The sequence below is a fragment of the Heloderma suspectum genome, chromosome 12 (assembly GCF_057233095.1).
Source record: "Heloderma suspectum isolate Gila_16-S chromosome 12, 16-S_ref, whole genome shotgun sequence".
Classification (NCBI taxonomy): Eukaryota; Metazoa; Chordata; class Lepidosauria; order Squamata; family Helodermatidae; genus Heloderma; species Heloderma suspectum.
In genome coordinates this window covers 4508113-4524937 of record NC_139469.1, presented here as the reverse complement: position 1 = coordinate 4524937, position 16825 = coordinate 4508113, and the positions used below count along the sequence as shown (strand labels likewise).

At 47.8% G+C, this 16825-nt stretch overlaps 1 protein-coding gene across 1 annotated transcript; it reads left to right on the top strand.

Moving 5' to 3' along the window:
* Nucleotides 1–198: 198 nt before the first annotated feature.
* GID4 (GID complex subunit 4 homolog) lies at nt 199–16208 on the top strand. The gene is made up of 6 exons (XM_084818154.1): nt 199–575; nt 8214–8273; nt 8441–8548; nt 9366–9467; nt 10692–10822; nt 11835–16208. Exons 1-6 carry the CDS (start codon nt 375–377, stop codon nt 11896–11898), a joined length of 666 nt encoding a protein of 221 aa, XP_084674280.1. The 5' UTR covers nt 199–374; the 3' UTR covers nt 11899–16208.
* The last annotated feature ends 617 nt before the right edge of the window (nt 16209–16825 follow it).

The window sequence follows — 16825 nt, the reverse complement described above, 5'->3', positions numbered from 1 at the left end:
AAGGGCGGGGAGGGAACGAAGAAGACGACAGAAGAAGGGGGGAAAACCCCGGCGGCGTCTCGCCTCCTTTCCCCCCTCCCTTCCGTGCCCGCCCGCCCTCCGGCACGTGACGCCGGGCAGCCAATAAGGGCCGGGCGCCGCGCCGCCGCGGGCCAATCGTGGGCCGCGAAGGGAAGCGGCGGAGGCGACGCCGCTGAGGGGAGGCGCTGAGGGAAGCGGCCAAGCCAGGCCAGGCCGCGCCGCCACCGCGAGCAGGCCGGGCGGGCGAGCGAGCGGGGGAGCGCGGAGAGGCCGGAGCGCGGCGCCTGCTGCTCGGCCCGGCTCGGCCCGGCTCGGCCCGGCTGGCCGCGCTGGCGCCGGGGGACCCGCCCGAGATGCCGGTGCGGAGCGCGTGCCGCTGCCCCCCGCCGGCGCCGGGAGCCGGGCCCGCCTCGGCCGCCGCCCGCCTCGAGCCGCCGCCGCCCATCAACACGGCCCAGCCCGGCGTCAGCACCAGCCGCCTCTACAGCGGCGCCAAGTTCCGCGGGCAGCAGCGCTCCAAGGGCAACGCCTACGAGGTGGAGGTGGTCGTCCAGGTAAGCGCCCGCCGCCGCCCCCCGCGGGCGCCGCCGCCGGCCAGCCTTCAGGCGCGGGGGCGGTCTGTGTCTTCCTCGTTCTCGCGCCTTTTCTTTGCATGTGTGGTTGAGCGCGTGCCCTGCCTTCTGCGAGGCCCCCCGGGCGGCTGGCGTAGGTCTCGTCTCCACTTTACCCTCTCAGCGGCCCTGTGAGGTAGGTTAGGCGGGGAGCTGGGGCCCTGCCCGCAGGCACCTGGCGCGCTTCATGGCCGAGGGGGGACTAGGGCCTGGCTTGCGAGTCTCCGTCTGACACTCTAACCGCTGCACCACACCGGCCCTCGTAGATACAGTGTTTGGTTTGGGGCTGTGGGGCTTGGGTTGGATCCAGGATCTGCCTCTCGCCACTGCACGGCATCGGTGTGTGGTTCTGTAGATAGAAAGGCAGTACATCCTAGTGGGGAAGGCTGTGAGCAGGGGGCCTGTGTAGCCGTTGCTCGGTCTGGCGTCCAGATGCTGCTCATTGCGGAGGGGCAGCAAGGCCAAGGCCCGGGCCCCTGCTCTGCTGTCCCGTCTTAGGGTTCTTTATGTTTAAACCAGGCTTGGGCAGCCCTTCAAACTGAGGACAGTTTCAAATAGAGGACTGTCTTCTGACAGCTCTCCAAAACCAAAGACTGCCCTTGGTCAGGCTTGGGCTTATTAGGGTGGCTACTCAAGCAGGGCCAGAAAAAGAAGGCAACCAGTATGCATGACATTTGCATGTGCTAATCTGCATAAATGCAAATTTGGGAGTAATAACTACAATTTAGATAGAAATGCAATATATCTAGCTGCTGTGAAGGAGACTGTGAGCAGGTGACCTGTGTGTCTGCTGTCCAGGGGCTGCTCGCTGTGGATGGGCAGCAGCTTCAAGGCTCCTGTTCGCCCTTCCTGGGGTTTCTTGGCCTTTAAGCTGTCCCCTGACAGCTCTCCAAAATAGAGGACAGTCCCTTGTAAGGTAGGACACCTGGCCACCTGACAGTTGGGCTACTGTTACAGAGTCTGTGCTCCCAGTCATCAGCATTTGACTGTTACCTGAGGCTCAGGGCCTTTGGCTTTTGGGGAGACATCTTGTCCATACAGAAGGTTACTGACTGGCAGCAGTGGCTCTCCAGGTTTGGGGCAGGATTCTTTCCTAACCTTTTCTGGAGATGCTGGGGACTTAACCTGGGACAGTCTGGAGGATGAGTTTATCAATGGCTACTGGTCATGGTGACTGTATAGATGACTTCCAGTACCAGAGGCAGTATGCCTCTGAGTACTAGTTGCTGCGGAACATGAGTGGGAGAGTGCTGTTGCACTCATATCCCACTTGTGGGCTTCTCATCTGGTTGGCCATTGTGGGCGTAGAGTGCTGCACTAGTTAGACCTTTGGTCTGATCCAGCAGGGCTCTTCAAGTTATGTTCTTAAGGTCCCAGGTTCAATCTCTATGTAGTGCTGGGGACAAAATCCTTCCACAGACCCTGGAGAGATCCTGCCAGGCTGTATGCATGATACTGAGGCTAGACTAGACAGACCAGTGATCTGACTCTGTATAAGACAGCTTCCTACATTCCTGTCATGGAACTGGGCTGTAGCTCAGTGGCAAAGCACATGCTTTGCATGCATAGGGTTCCGGGTTCAGTCCCTGGTTTCTCCAGGCAGGGCTGTGAAAGGCTCCTGGCTGAAACCTTGGAGAGCTGCTCCCAGTCAGTGTGGACAATACTGCTTTTGATGGACTAAGGGTCTGACTCTGTAGAAGGCAACTTCCTATGTTCTTGTCTGCAAAATGGGCTGTGGAGAGAAATACTGGCTTGCTTACCCAGATTGAGTCACGCGGAGCACTTTGAATGCTTAAAAGTAATATATAAATGAATATTTATATGAGTGGCTCCTATTTTATTGCCCAGTGCCCCAGGTCTTGTGGTTCTGCCCTGGATAGTTACCTTCTTACATCCTGGATATACTGCCATTGTTTGTCCCAGTTTCCACCATGGAAATGCACCCCACTGCCCGGAGTCTGATGCTCGTGTTCTGGATATTCTAACTCAGCGATGCCTCTGTTTCCTTCCCGCTATCCTGGTTGTGCCCCCTGCCCTATCCTTGTTCTTAAAAGGCTCTTCCTGGAAAAACAATGGCAACTTCACATGGAAATGCTGTGATTTGGGGGGGGGGGGGTTGACTCATTAAATTTTTCTGATCTATATTTTCAAGCTGTGGGGAAAGCATCACAGTTAACTTTTTGCCTGTGGTAAACTGTCAAAAGCACATGTATTCTGCTAGGAAAGAAGTTCATAAGCCCTAACTCATGCTTCTGTGTGGTTGTGCTTGATGGGGAACCCCATGGCCTTTGCCACTGGCATGTCACTTTTTTCTCGCTGACTTTCTGTAATGATAATCTGGAAGGTTGGGTTGGACAATTCTTGGCTCTCTCACAATTGTAGTGGCATTTCTAGAAAAGGCAAAAGGCCATGGAATTATAAATCTTTGGTAGCCTTCCCGAACCTGGTGCCCTCTAGATGTTCTGGATCACAGCTCCCATCGCCCCTGACCATTGTCTTTGCTAGCTGGGGCTGATGGGTATTGTACTCCAAATGTTCTAGAGGGCTCCAGATTGAAGACGGCTGCTATGGAAAGTGGGTAAATTCACCTGCCAAGATTTCTCTTTCACTCTCTTTGCTTGCCCGTGTTCTAGATCAGCGTAAGAAATTCAGAGCACAATGGTGCTATGGTTAGGGAGATGGATAAAAAAGGCTGTATAGTCCAACACTATGTTTTCAATGGCAGTCAGCCAGATGTGTCTGGGAAGCTCACAAGCAAGGTATGGAAAGTGAGATGGCCTTCCACTGTTTTGTTACCAGTGTTTGGTATTCAGAGGCGGTGTATCTCTGAATGTGAGTGCTTGGGCGGGGGTCTCTTTAGATGACTCAAGAGAGCAAAGACTAGATTTAAGGGGCTTCAGTCACAGGAGGAGAGATTTCAGTTGAATGTTAGGAGACTTAACAGTAAGAGTAGTTTGATTATGGGGCCAATTGTCTAGAGGGGCAGTGTGCTCTCCCTTGCTGGAGGTCTTCAAGCACTGGCCAGACAGCCATCTCCTGGGTGGTGCTCCAGATGAGCCAAGCTGTAGGAGGAAGCATGGTGATGGAGCAAACAGCCCAATTTTTTGCAGTGGGAAAGAGCTTCTCACAGACCCAAGGATCACAGCAGCTAATCAGACTGGAGTGCAACATCTACCGAGTCTCCTGAAGGGATTTTTTTTTACTGGGGTACCCATCTATGCCAGACAGCTTCCTGGGTCTAGTCGTGGTCCTTGCTATTACCAGGGAAGGGAAGTGGCCAGGCCAGGTATTTGGGGTGGGTTAGGGTATTTTAGAAAACGTTTTTATTGTAGAATGTTATTGTTTTAAACTGTTTTATTATACGCTGTACATAGCCTAGAGTGGCTGGCTGACCAGCCAGATGGGCGATTAATAAATGTAATAATATAAATAAATAAATAAATAAATAAGTGAGGGATAGATGACCCTAGAGCCTATTTCGGGATGAAAATCTCCCTCATCCCAAGATCCTTGAGTACAGCTTCAGAACCCAAATCCTAAGGTATCCACTGAGAAGGATGGCTCTATCCATTTTGGCCTGGCAATCAAGCTATTTCTGATGGTCAGTTTTGTTCTTCACTTGGTGTTGAAGTGAAAGTTTTTGGCATGGTGCTGGCTGTACTGCCTGGGCAAGAATATATGAAGCAGTAGCTGTTGCTATGGCAGAGCACTATACCAGGGCATGCAGGGTTCCAAATCCTTGGAACTCCCTTCCAATCAACCAAGGCCTTGCCCCCTCAACGCTGGTTTTTAGGCAGGCCTTGAGGAACTTCCTCTTCAAAGCTGCCTTTGATTCCATATGTAGGCAGAACAGCTTTATTTATTTATTTATTTATTTACAATATTTATATACCGCTCCTCATCAGAAGATTTTGGAGCGGTGAACAACATAAGAATAAAACAATGGTTAAAAGAGTTAAAGTGAAAACGTTTTTTAAAAGACAACTCCCAACGAAGTGGAATTCAACAACCCACGGCTGATCATGCAAGGAAGGCCTCTTGAGAGAACAACGTCTTCAGGAGGCGCTGGAAAGAACACAATGTTGGCGCCTGCCTGACCTCTAAAGGCAGGGAATTCCACAGGAAGGGGGCCACCACACTGAAGGTTCCTCTCCTGGTGGACTCCAACTGGGCCATAGGTCTCTGTGGAACCACCAGGAACATGTCCTCTGATGACCTCAGTGACCGGGCAGTTTGCTAGGGAAGGAGGCACTCACTCAGGTATCCTGGTCCCAAGTTGTTTAGGGCTTTGTACACTAGTACTAATACCTTAAACCTGGCCTGGTAGCGAATAGGCAGCCAGTGCAGTTCCCTCACCAAAGGAATTACATGCTGAAAAGGGGCAGCTCCCAACAACAGCCGAGCTGCTGCATTCTGCACTAGCTCCAGCTTCCGGACCAGCCTTAAGGGCAGCCCCACATAGAGTGCATTGCAGTAATCCAGTCTTGAGGTTACTAATGCCTGTACCACCGTGGTCAAGCTATCCCTGTCCAGGAGAGGGCGTAGCTGGCGAACCAGCCTAAGCTGGTAAAAAGGCACTCTGAGCTGCCGCGACCACTTGGGCCTCCAGCGACAATGATGGATCTAGGAGTACCCCCAGACTATGGACCTGATCTTTCAGAGGGAGTGCAACCCCACCCACAACAGGCAATGAGCCTATCTCCCGGACCCGGGAACCACTTACCCACAGGGCTTCTGTCTTGCCAGGATTCAGCTTCAGTTTATTGGCCCTCATCTAGCCCATCACAGTCTAGGCACTGATTTGGGACTTGCACAGCCTCTCCTGATTCAGATGTCACAGGGAGATAGAGCTGTGTGTCATCAGCATACTGATGGCATTTAGTTCCAAATCCCCTAATGACCGCTCCCAGCGGCTTCAGATGTTAAACAACATTGGGGACATGATGGTACCCTGCGGCACCCCATAGCTCAATTGCCAAGGGGTCGAGGAATGGTCACCCAATGTTACTCTCTGAAATCGGCCCCGTAGGTAGGACCAGAACCACTGTAGCACAGTACCTCCAATACCCATCCCACAGAGTCAATCCAGGAGGATATCATGGTCAGTGGTATCAAAAGCCGATGAGAGATCGAGCAGAATTAACAGGGTTGCACTCCCCCTGTCCCTCTCTCGATGAAGGTCATCCATCAGGGCGACCAAGGCTGATTCAGTCCCATAACCAGAACGAAACCCAGACTGAAATGGTTCTAGATAATCAGTATCTTCCAAGAGTGCCTGCAATTGGTTCGCTACAACCCTCTCAAATAGCTTTGAAAGTAATATCTGGGTATCTATTCTGAGGTGATCACCTGTGATTTGTGTCCATGTGTCTCCTTCTGTATGTTGATTCAGGAGGCTGTGGGCCCTCAAAACAGGCTTCTTAAAGTATCTCCACCACTTGACACAGCCCGTTCCTTAGTCCCATCTGCCAGGTCCAGACAGAGGTAGGCCTTCTTAAAGCCTTGCTCATGAGTTTCTTAGAGGCCTCTGGCTGGCCATTGCTGGAAACAGAATGCTGGGCTAAACAGACGTTTGGTGTGATACAGCAAATTCTTCTGTTCTTAGGTTACACATGTGCCTTGTTCTACTGTCAAAGAGCTCAAAGTGGCTTACATGTTCCTGGGCAGTCTCCCATCCAGGCAGTGCTCGGATCCAGATCTGCATCGTTTTCACCATAGATCTTCAGTGATGTGACTTTAGACTGTTTTGAGGGCCTAAGAGTAGACAAACCATGTCATGGTTATAAGGTCAGGAGCCATGAATAGCATCCGCTGGTCATTGTCTTTCATTGTTTTCTGTGCTATATTTGTCAGTGATGTGATGAGGACGACTTTTGTGAAGCGGGTGGGTTCTTTCTTTGGAAAGGGGCCGTAGCTCAGTGGTAGAGCGCATGCTTTGCATGCGGAAGGTCTCAGGTTTGATCCCCAGCGTCTCCAGCTAGGGTGGAAAAAACTCTTGCCTGAAACCCTGGAAAGCCACTGTCAGTCATTGTTGACAATATTGGGCTAGAGGGACCAAGGGTCTGACTCGGAATAAGGCAGCTTCCGATGTTCCAGTTCTGCTGCTTCTGTGGCTTAGATGCCCACCTGGTACCATTGCCTCTTCTGCCAGAATTTTTAAAATTCATCTTTTGCAGCTAGAACTGGAACTGTTTGCCAAGGGCATTTGAAGGAGGGAAAGGAAGTTAGCCTGATGACTGATGCATCTTTAACTACTTACCTGGTCAACTGAGGCAAGTAGGAATTTCTTCCAAGTGACCAGATGGGGACACCTTTGAACTGAAAGAGGGATGGTTGTGTCCTTTTCTTTTTTGAATTACCATAAGTTGTATGTTGGGTAAGTAAGCTAGAAATAATTTGTATGGGCTAGTAAGCCTTGTGGACTTATTTGCAACAGTTCCTCAACAGGGAGAGAATGGAGAGGTTATTCCAGACATTGGAGGCAGCATAGCAGCTCAGGAAGAGGGCTCAGCGAGGCAGCTGAGTTTGATAGAACAGAAGAGGCAGAAAGAGAGATGACAGAATGGATGCATTTAGAGGCAGAGACCCTTAAATACAAGAAAAGCTGGGTGGATAATGGAGGCAAATTAATATGCATTTGCAGAGGCAGGCTAGGTGGAGAAGAATGTGTGTGAAGGTGTTGCCTCAACCCTTTCTCTTCCTGAACCATCTCGATGAGTGGTGGTGTGTGGTCAGGGTAGTGACCTACAAGTTAGGAGAATGAATCAGTTTCCCAGCTGTGCTGCTGCTGCTGCCACCTTTGACACCCAGAACAGTGTCCTCCACCCCATTCCCCCTTTCAGAAAGATGAAAGCCCCTCAGAGGATATGGGAAACAGAGTGAGGGGGGGGGCCTGTTTGTGCTATGCCATCTGGGAGCAGGGCTGGAAACTTCCTGGGTGCCTGGGCATCTGGAAAGTTGGTGCTAGTACTCAAAACACTTGAAATATTCCTGACCTTTGTAGGGCTGATGCCTAAACAAACAAGAGCCCAGAGCTGTTGTCGCCTAGAAACGAGCAGTATTTTTCTAGCCTTGCCTTCCAAGACTACCTGAGAGGTTTGCCTGTTTTCTGGTTTTGGAGGGTTTCTTTTAGCAAGGTATCAGAACTGCACCCTGTAGTTAAAGGGTCTCGGCACACTATGGCTTTGTAAGAGCAGCCTAGAACTGGATTGATAAATGCGTGGCTAGAGATTAGCCATGACAGCTGAATAGAATCTTGACGCACAGGGGAAGAATTATTCTGAATACCAGGTGCTTGAGAGCGGTAATGGGGGGTGGGGGGTGCCATTGCCTTCATGCCCTGCTTGTGGGCTTCCTGGGGGCGTCTGGCTGGCCATTATAACTTCACAGGATGCTGAACTTAGTGGACCTTTGGACTTATCCTGCAAGCTTCTTATGTCCTCTCTCATTTCTAATTGCTCCTCACATTGTACCGCTTGCTGTTCCTAGATTCCCATTTAGTAGCTGGACTCTAGCTTGCTGAAGTTCCTCGTTCTTCTTACTCTGGGCACAGTCATGGAGGCTTTTCATTTTGTCTTCCAGCATGTAGACATGGAAAACTCCTATCTCTGTGGATACTTGAAGATTAAAGGCCTTACGGAGGTATGTGCTTGATGCAAAGTATTTTAGGCCAAGGCTCTTACTCTGTGCATTTCATTTCTTGAGACTGAAAAAAAAAAAGGTCCACTCGTAACTTCATTTTGAAGGTAAGAAATTTTGCCTGGGTGATTTCTGTGTGTTCATTAGGTTCCTCCTTTACTCACTTGCAGGAATATCCAACCCTTACAACTTTCTTTGAAGGGGAAATAATCAGTAAAAAGCACCCATTTTTAACACGGAAGTGGGATGCGGATGAAGATGTAGATCGTAAACATTGGGTGAGTACCTTGGCCTGGCTCTTGCAGAGGTGCTGAACTTGTGTCTAGGCTATATTATTTCTGACTGCAGATGGGGGTTCACATGATGGAATGCCTTTCCACACAAGAGTCTGTCCACATGGGAAACTCAATGCCATAAAGAAGAGCTCTAGTCTAGCCATCTCCCTGACTTGCTAGTGCTGTCTGCAAAATGTTTTGGGGTGGCGGGAGAAACGTTCCCTGGCAGACTGAAGTGGTATAGCTCAGGCACAGGTTTACTGGCTCAGTGAGAACAACACCCTTGTTGGTCCAGTGTATGGCGTTGGGCCTTAGGAGCTTGGTTGAAGTCCTACTTAAGCAAGACTTTCTAGGTGACCTTGAGTAGGTTTTGTGGCTTCTGGCCTGTAGGATGGGAATTGGCAGGAGCACCTGGGCAGCTTCTGACTAAATATCTCTGCACTACATAAACACATACATGATCTGTGAACTTTGCCTCATGCGGTTCTGCTTTTGGTGTTTTGTTTTTTCTTTTTGGTTCATACTGGCTGTTGTCTTGAGTGGTGGTGTCCCTGCATGCTGCTGTTCGGTGTGGCTGAGCTTGAGTTAGTAGCTGCACCGGAAGACTGTGCTTTCAACTTTGATTTCAACTCTGCTATGTTCAGCAGCATATATGAGTGGGCAGGGAGCATCTGCATCCCTTTTTGGAAAAGGATCTGGTTAGGGTGCAGTATCCTTGGTCAGACTGTTGATTGCCTGGCAGGTCCTTTAAGTCACCTGGAGCGGAGTAGCATGCCTCTTCTTCTGGGGTAAAAGTGCTGCATTTCCCCTTTGTTTCCAGGGGAAGTTCCCAGCCTTTTATCAATACGCAAAAACATTTAACTCTGATGACTTTGATTATGAGGATCTGAAGAACGACGACTTCGTCTTCATGAGGTGGAAGGTGAGTTCTTTGTACATGTTCACAGAGGATGCCTTGCAGAGAGCCTGTGTGGCAAGTGTGCTAGATTCAGGTTCACCTTTGTGAGCGAAGAGGGGTTGTGGCTGAGTGTCTCTAAGCTGCAGTTTCCCATCATTAAAATGGGAGTCATAACCATCCCATAGTAATATGTACCTATAATATCATCCAGAAAGTGTAGGGTTTCCTTATTTGATCCTCTGGAATCAAACATCCCTGGAAGTCATCACCATGATGCTGAGCTTAGTGTGTATTAGCCCAGCTTTCTGCAGAGGACCCCACAAGGGGGAAAGAAGAACTCTCCACTTACCATGTTTCCCTCGCTCTCCCCCTGGCCCCAAGTGCAGAGCACAGTAGCCCTCACAGGAATGTCCATTGCACAAACACTCCTACGTCTCCTGTAACCCAGCCAGGCTCGAGGTGTGTATGGCATCCAATGCAGCAGTTTGGTGGGTTTTCTAGAAAAATAATTTGAAACTCTAGCAAAAAAAAATCTGGGAATTTTTCCATTCCCCTAAATAGAAAGAGTTTTGATTTACCATGTTTTTTTACTTTAGTAAAACAAAATTAGAAAAGTACACCATATTAATTTTACTTCCTATACAAATACTTGTGTTTTTGACAGTGCAGTCCTGTACATGCTACTTAGAAGTAATGTCTATTGAGTTCAGTGGGAGTTACTCCCAGGTAACTGTGTATAGGATCGCAGCCCAAGTAAAAAAAAAAAGAACTGAAATATTTGATATGGGGAAAAACAATAAAGCACACTTGCGTTTAAATGTCACATTCAAAGCTTTCCTTAGACATTTTTAGTGGAATATTTTAAAATATTTTAATGACAGGTCAATAGCACTTGCTTCCTCTGCATTGTTTACATTTTAAGCAAAGAAATAATAAAAAATGAAGGCACTGAAAGCTGTTAACATACTAAGTTCAGCACACGTAAAGAGCTGTGTGTGTATGCACACACTTCCTAGGGATAGTTGACTGAAACAAGTTAATTACAACTTTGAAACTACCTAATTTGAATAAATAGTATGGATACAATACCAATGTGTTATAGAACAATGTGTTTATAGAAATGGATTTTTTTCCAAAGAGAAATATAGCAACAGTAGATCCTCTCCAGTCACTGCAATGAGGTACAGAAGAGGACTCTACAGCCCAGCTTCCTTCTAGCTTTCTATATTCTTGTTAACTCTTATGCAGGAGCAGTTCTTGGTCCCAGATCACACCATCAAAGACATCAGCGGTGCTTCCTTTGCTGGGTTTTATTACATATGCTTCCAGAAATCTGCAGCATCTATAGAGGGCTATTACTATCACAGGAGTTCAGAATGGTAAGAGGCCACTTCTGTGTGGAATGCTGGCAGGAAAGCTTTCCTGAGCTAGTTGGCTATCTGAACTGTGGCCAAGTCACCATGCCAAGGAAAGCCACACTTTGGCTGGGTTTGGATGATCATAGCTTCATAAGGCAAGATATGAATGAGCCTTTTGTTCGCCATTGTTCCTCCTTTTGCGGTGTGAGCATTCAGACCCAGAAGTCCAAATCAGGAAGCCATGGTTACCAATTCTGGGGCAAACCATGATATTAAACCAACTTCAGACCATGGTTTAATTAAGCTGAAATATGATTGTCTGAACTGGGCCTCTGTGTTTTGATCTTCCAATGGCACAAGAAGATATGATCCACAATAAGCAAATATGTATGAAAGTAAACTGTTTGGCTTGAGAGAGGAAGGTGGGGGCTTGGGTGGGAATCAAGGTAGCAGGAGGGCCTTTGGGATTTACAATTTGATTAATGTACCTAATGGAAGGGATGCAATGTACTGTGGTTTTATTTGAACTTGATTGGGTTTTGAACAGATATACTGGTCTGTCTCTCTCTTGCTCTCTCTTTTTGCTTTTTTTCAAGCAGTGGCTTTCAAATCATGTTACAGGAGGCTGTTATTTTTATAGAAATGCAGGATAAAAACAAACACCAAAAGGTAGTTCCTATGTGCGAAGATTAGTAATAGTGAGCAAGCTTGCTTGCCTGCCCATTGCCGATCTTCCCCCTGCCGTTTGCTGCTACAGGCATATTTGGCACATTCTATGTTTTGCAATCTGTCATTTGTGGCAGAAGTTTGGACCAAGAGACTTGACTTGAACCCTGGACCAATGGCATGCCCTCTGGGCCAAGCCCCCACATCTTTTGCTACGCTCAAAGCACATTCCCTGTGGCCACTTACAGATCTGTCTGCTATGTGGCAAGAGTTGCCAGATGGTACGGAGTTTGAAAGCCACTGCTCTGATGGAAGGCAGAATAAGGGGTAGACTGTTTGATTCACATCCTTTTGCTTAACCCCTCAGGTATCAGTCCCTGAATTTGACTCATGTTCCCGAGTACAGCGCCCCCATTTACGAATTCCGGTGACAGCGATACCACAAGTGGCACCAAGAGATGGCCGGTGGGGCCAGGGAGAGAGAGCGCGTGCGAGAGAGAGCATGCTCTGTTAAGACAACTGTGGTGTCCCTGTCAGGACAGGAGACTCCAGGCTCTCCTCCTGCCAGCGTCGGACTGGCGTGAGAGCATGAATGTGAACCTGTGGGGCTGCCGGGGCCTGATCCTCCAGCTGTGTGGCAAACTTGATACCTTAATCTGGTTTTAAAGCTACCATTCGATGCACTTTTCTTATTGCACAGCTAGTCTGTTTATCACTGACAGTCCTCTCCGCCTGCCCCTTCTGGGGGAGGAAATGGCTGTGCCCAGCCGGATTCCCTCCAAGTAGAAGAAAACGTAAGCTACCATCTGCTTATGTCTTTTCACCCTTTGCTCTAGTTATGGGTAATATTTAAGAGCAGTTCTCCAGAGGTGTCCTTTCCTGCCGGGCCTAAGTATTGCTTGAGGCTTTGTCTGCAGGGCACACAGCTGCAGCGTCCACTAAGGAGGCAACTAGCGATGCTGCATCTCTCAGGAACGTTAGCCAATCACAGAGGCATGGGCCATTGTCTTGATGGCACTGAAGGGAAATAGCTTGAAACAGTCTGTAGTAGCGGGGAACATAATTATACTTATGCAGAGTTTGATCTTAAAAGAAAAGGACTTTAACAATTTTAAAAAGCTATATTTATGGCCCATTTTTCCCATCGCTACCCCAAGGACTGTATGGTATATGCACACATCGTTCCTCATTACGTTTGACCGTGGCTGCTTCTTTTTCCATGGCGAAAGCAGTGGAAGTCAGTGTTGGCTGATTGTGGTGATCTCTGTGTAACAATCTAGCAGTGTTGACACCCACTCATCCCAGAGTAAGCGCTTAGCAGTGGTGTGAAAATTGAGCTCCTGGCACTTGCTCCAACTCCTCATGCTACAGAAAGCGTTTGATGTTTGTTATGATTTTCTCAGACAAAAAAAAAAGAGCAGTGGGTTCCCACTCGACAGCTGGTTGGCAACTGTGTGAACAGAGTGCTGGACTAGATGGGCCCTTGGTCTGATCCAGCAGGGCTCTTCTGATGTAAACAAACCTCCATAAAAATAAATGGCTCTCCTTGGACTTCAAAATGTTCAGTAACTCACGGCTTGCGTGCCAAACATTTGTGTGTGGGGCTTGTTGTGTGCGCACATGTGCGCATACACATATGTGTGTGCTAGTCCAAAAGCTGTTGTCCTGTTTAACATGGCACTCATCCATGGAGGGTATTTTGAAGTCTGCTTGATTGTACTGTTTGCTGGCATGAGGCGGGTGGGGGATGACAACTACCTTGCTACTTGGTTTTGTGGGGTGAGAATGTTGTACAACTTGAGATTGTGCAATCCCTACCTCCTGCAGAAAAATGACCAGCCCTTTGCAGATCTTTCTATCCATCCCCACAGGTAGCTGGGATTTACAGGGTGGCTTAAAGCAGGTCCAACAAGGAAGTTTGCCCAGAAGGAACTGGTATTTTACCCAGGAGAGTGGCCAAAAATAAGGCTGTACTATGGCTGCCCTGTTTAAGGTCCAGTCATCCTACGTTGTGGCATTGTTGTCATTCACAGTGGCTTGGACCTCAGAAAATGGGCATGGTAGTTGGGGCTGCTGGTGAGTTTTCCCCTCTCTGCAGGCAGTGCTCTGTGTGTGCTACACTTTTGAAGGAGCACAGAAAAAGTGCAGAGTGTGATATTGGTGTGGAATTTAGCTTCTTTTGGTTTGAGAACAGGTTTCTAGCCCTCATAGCTTCGATGATAAGCTTGTGATTTTGACACTTCAGAAGGCAGAAAGGGGGCTAAAACTGAACAAGGTTTCAGTGGTCACCGGGGCAGGTTATGGTGGGACTTGATAGCCTTCCTCCCCATGACCAGCAAAGCCAGTATAAGTTATGCCAAAAAACCCTGTGTACACAGTTGCTCAATTGATAGTCATTATGCAGATTGCAGGATCCTGCTTTCCTTGGTGCAGAATTTCAATTGCCAGGGTGCAGAATAGTAACATTTTCAGTGCATAATATGCATAGCCCTCTCCTATATCTTCCAGAACAGGGTAGCTGAGCATTTTAAGAGTATTCTTTGCTTGTGAGGGGGAAGAGAAGCAAAGCCCTTTGCTAATTAGTGTTGAATTATTTTTTTTCTTCAGACTTGCTGTTTGTATTCTCTTTCTTAACCATGTACTGTGCATCACAGTGGCTGAATTGCTAACTGAAGCCTTAACAGGAATGTGTGGGTCTCTACTAGCATGTGTATATTTCAGGTCAAGCTTTCACGTTAACCATACAAGACACCCCAGGCCAATGTCTCTTCTTCCTCTCCCCCCACACACCCACACGCAACCCAAAGTAGTTTTAAATTGCTGGCTGAGGGAGCAGAGGCAGGTTGTGAAGAGCTGAGGAAACATGGCAGAAATGTGTTCCAAATGGAGCTGAATGGAAATGTTAAAGGTGTGCCACGCAAAAGAGATGGATGTGCAGGGCCACAGTCGTTAGTTGTGAGGTCAGATAGGTATTTTTCCAGAAAAATCTCGATAGGACAATTGATTTGCTTTATTGAAGGGAGCTCTGTGGTGTCCAGCTTGGTCATTATCCCGCTCAGCTAAATTCTGCGGCAGGGTGCTTTGGTAGGGGTAGGGAAAGAAATGGAGGGTCTGGTAGGGCTTGTGGCCCTCTGTGCTAATCATTTACACAGAAATAGATTATTGTTTATGCACAATAATGAAAGTTCTTCAATTCTTTGGGACTAATACCCTAGACTATTTCCCGTATTAAACAGCAGCTCCTTCCCTTCTGCTTCCCTCTTTCTACTTTTGAGCAAGCCAGCATCTTGCTAAGAGATGGCCAATTAACTGTGCCTTTGCTTTCTTTAGCTTAAAGGGACGCAATGTTAGGAAAAGGTGGTTCTTTCTTCAGCCTGAGTTTAAAAGTGCTCGTTGTAGGAGGAAGCCAATCACTTCAGGCCATCTACATTAGCCCTGCATGTAAACAAAACAGGAGGAGAGGAAGCACAAGCAAATTGTACTTCCTCTTACGGCGCCTCTAGTGTAACATACAAGAAGGAACTATTTGGGTGTGAGAGACAGCTTGGGGGAGAGAGGCTCACTGTTTGGAGGGCAAAGCAGCTTGCTTCTCACCCCGGAAAGGTCCTGTGCATATGTTACGCTGGAAGTGGGGTATATTCAGGGCCAACATTCGCATTTTTCTTCCGTCCGCTTTATTGCAATATTTAAAGCCAGTCTCAGTCACTGTGGTCACACATCCACCACTTTGGGGCAGAATTCAACAAATGGAGTTTCCAGTTCCACATGCCCAGGAGGGCTTAAGGCTTGTGTTGTTGTTGATTTTGGCAGCAACCCTCTGGTGCATATCTAAGTGAAGCTGAGAGGAGTTCTCAAATAATGGCACTGATATGCTGGGGATGAGGTCTTGAAGCCCCAAATCCAGAAAGTGGGGTGGGGTTCACAGTCCTTGGATGCATTTGAAGTTCTTCATTTGATTCCATACAATTGTGTGAGATGTATTTCCACCAACTGGCAAACTAAACAACGTTGTTTTTAAACCTAATGCCTTCTAAATTCTAAAATGCTAGAAAAAATACTTCTAAAATGGTCAAAATCCACCTGCTGTAGTTCATCCTTCCATGCAGCTGTCAAATACCAAGGGCATCTCCATTGCAGCATGTGTGTCAGCAGGAATTTCTCTTCCCTTTGTTATTTGGCATTTCATGGGAGGGTAGATCCTCTACTTCGGAGAGCTGGGTAATTCAGAGCAAATGTGGCAGAAGGCTCGTTGAAGGTACCAGAACCCCACTAACCTCTCCTAAAAGCCATGGGTGTGATATTTGGAAAGGGCTCTGCTCATTCTGAGGTGTAAACCTGATTCACTAAATGCTTCTGTACAAGATGTCATACAGCACCGAAAAGATCAAACAAGTCGGAACAACAGACTTTTAAAAAAAGTTGCTTTGCTTTTTGAAACAGCTTTTTTCTTAAAGACTTGACTTTCGCTCTCCCTGTTCCTTCCCTCCAATAAACTGTCAGGCGCTAAAACAAAAAGCATGAAGCATGGTTGCACTGTGCTTGTAGACAAGACTAACAGGATGGAGGCTTGTCACAGGCAGAGTGGCTTCTGAGGTGGGATCTTCCAAGTCTTACTGAAAAGGTTTTATAAAGCTAACTTGTAAATCAGAGTATTAAAGAGTATTTATAGATGAATTGCAGAAAAGGGACTGTGAGTTTTTCCAGAGTTATCAGTGTCCAAATTAAAAGAACATGTATTTAATGAGGCTGTGTGTGTTCTTTAACTGGCGGGGGGGGGGGGGGGTTGTTCCCCTGGCTGTGGGCATTGAACTCCTTAGGTTAGAGGTGCCAAGATAGTGATAAATCAGATTCAAAGGTTTACTTCCAAGGAGACTTTATTGGGTAACTTACAGCACACAGGCATACCCAATGGTTGGATCAGACAGCTTCTCTGAACCCAGAGCCATGGGGTACAATGGGTCTTATACCATACATGTTTAGCAATAAAGCAGGAAGCACCCACTAGCGTTCATTCCCAGCATAAACTAACAGCACTTGGTTCTCAGCACAGCCACCTGTAAACAAACTTCGCTTCCCAGGTAGAGTGCTTGATAACATTCTCACTCATTAGTATGGAGTGTGCTAGGCCATGCTATCAGCCCTTTGAATCATCTTCACATGTTCAGAGGCTTACTAGCAAGGGAATTGCAACAATAATGAACTTAAGCAAGCATTATGGATCTCTAGGCCCTTCTAACACTACAAATGACTTGGCTATGCTCCTGGGGTCAATACAGGGGGGTGCAGTGGGTCATCAGAATGAGTTTTGTTCTACAATTTGTAAGCAGAGCTGTGTGTGTGTTTTAATCGATGTTGTGC

Excerpts from the sequence above, each read along its gene's own strand:
- GID4 (XM_084818154.1), top strand. The coding sequence starts at position 375 with ATGCCGGTGCGGAGCGCGTGCCGCTGCCCCCCGCCGGCGCCGGGAGCC. Across the intron at positions 576-8,213 it reads AGGTGGAGGTGGTCGTCCAG|CATGTAGACATGGAAAACTC; the intron begins GTAAGCGCCCGC and ends TTTGTCTTCCAG. Across the intron at positions 9,468-10,691 it reads TCGTCTTCATGAGGTGGAAG|GAGCAGTTCTTGGTCCCAGA; the intron begins GTGAGTTCTTTG and ends ACTCTTATGCAG.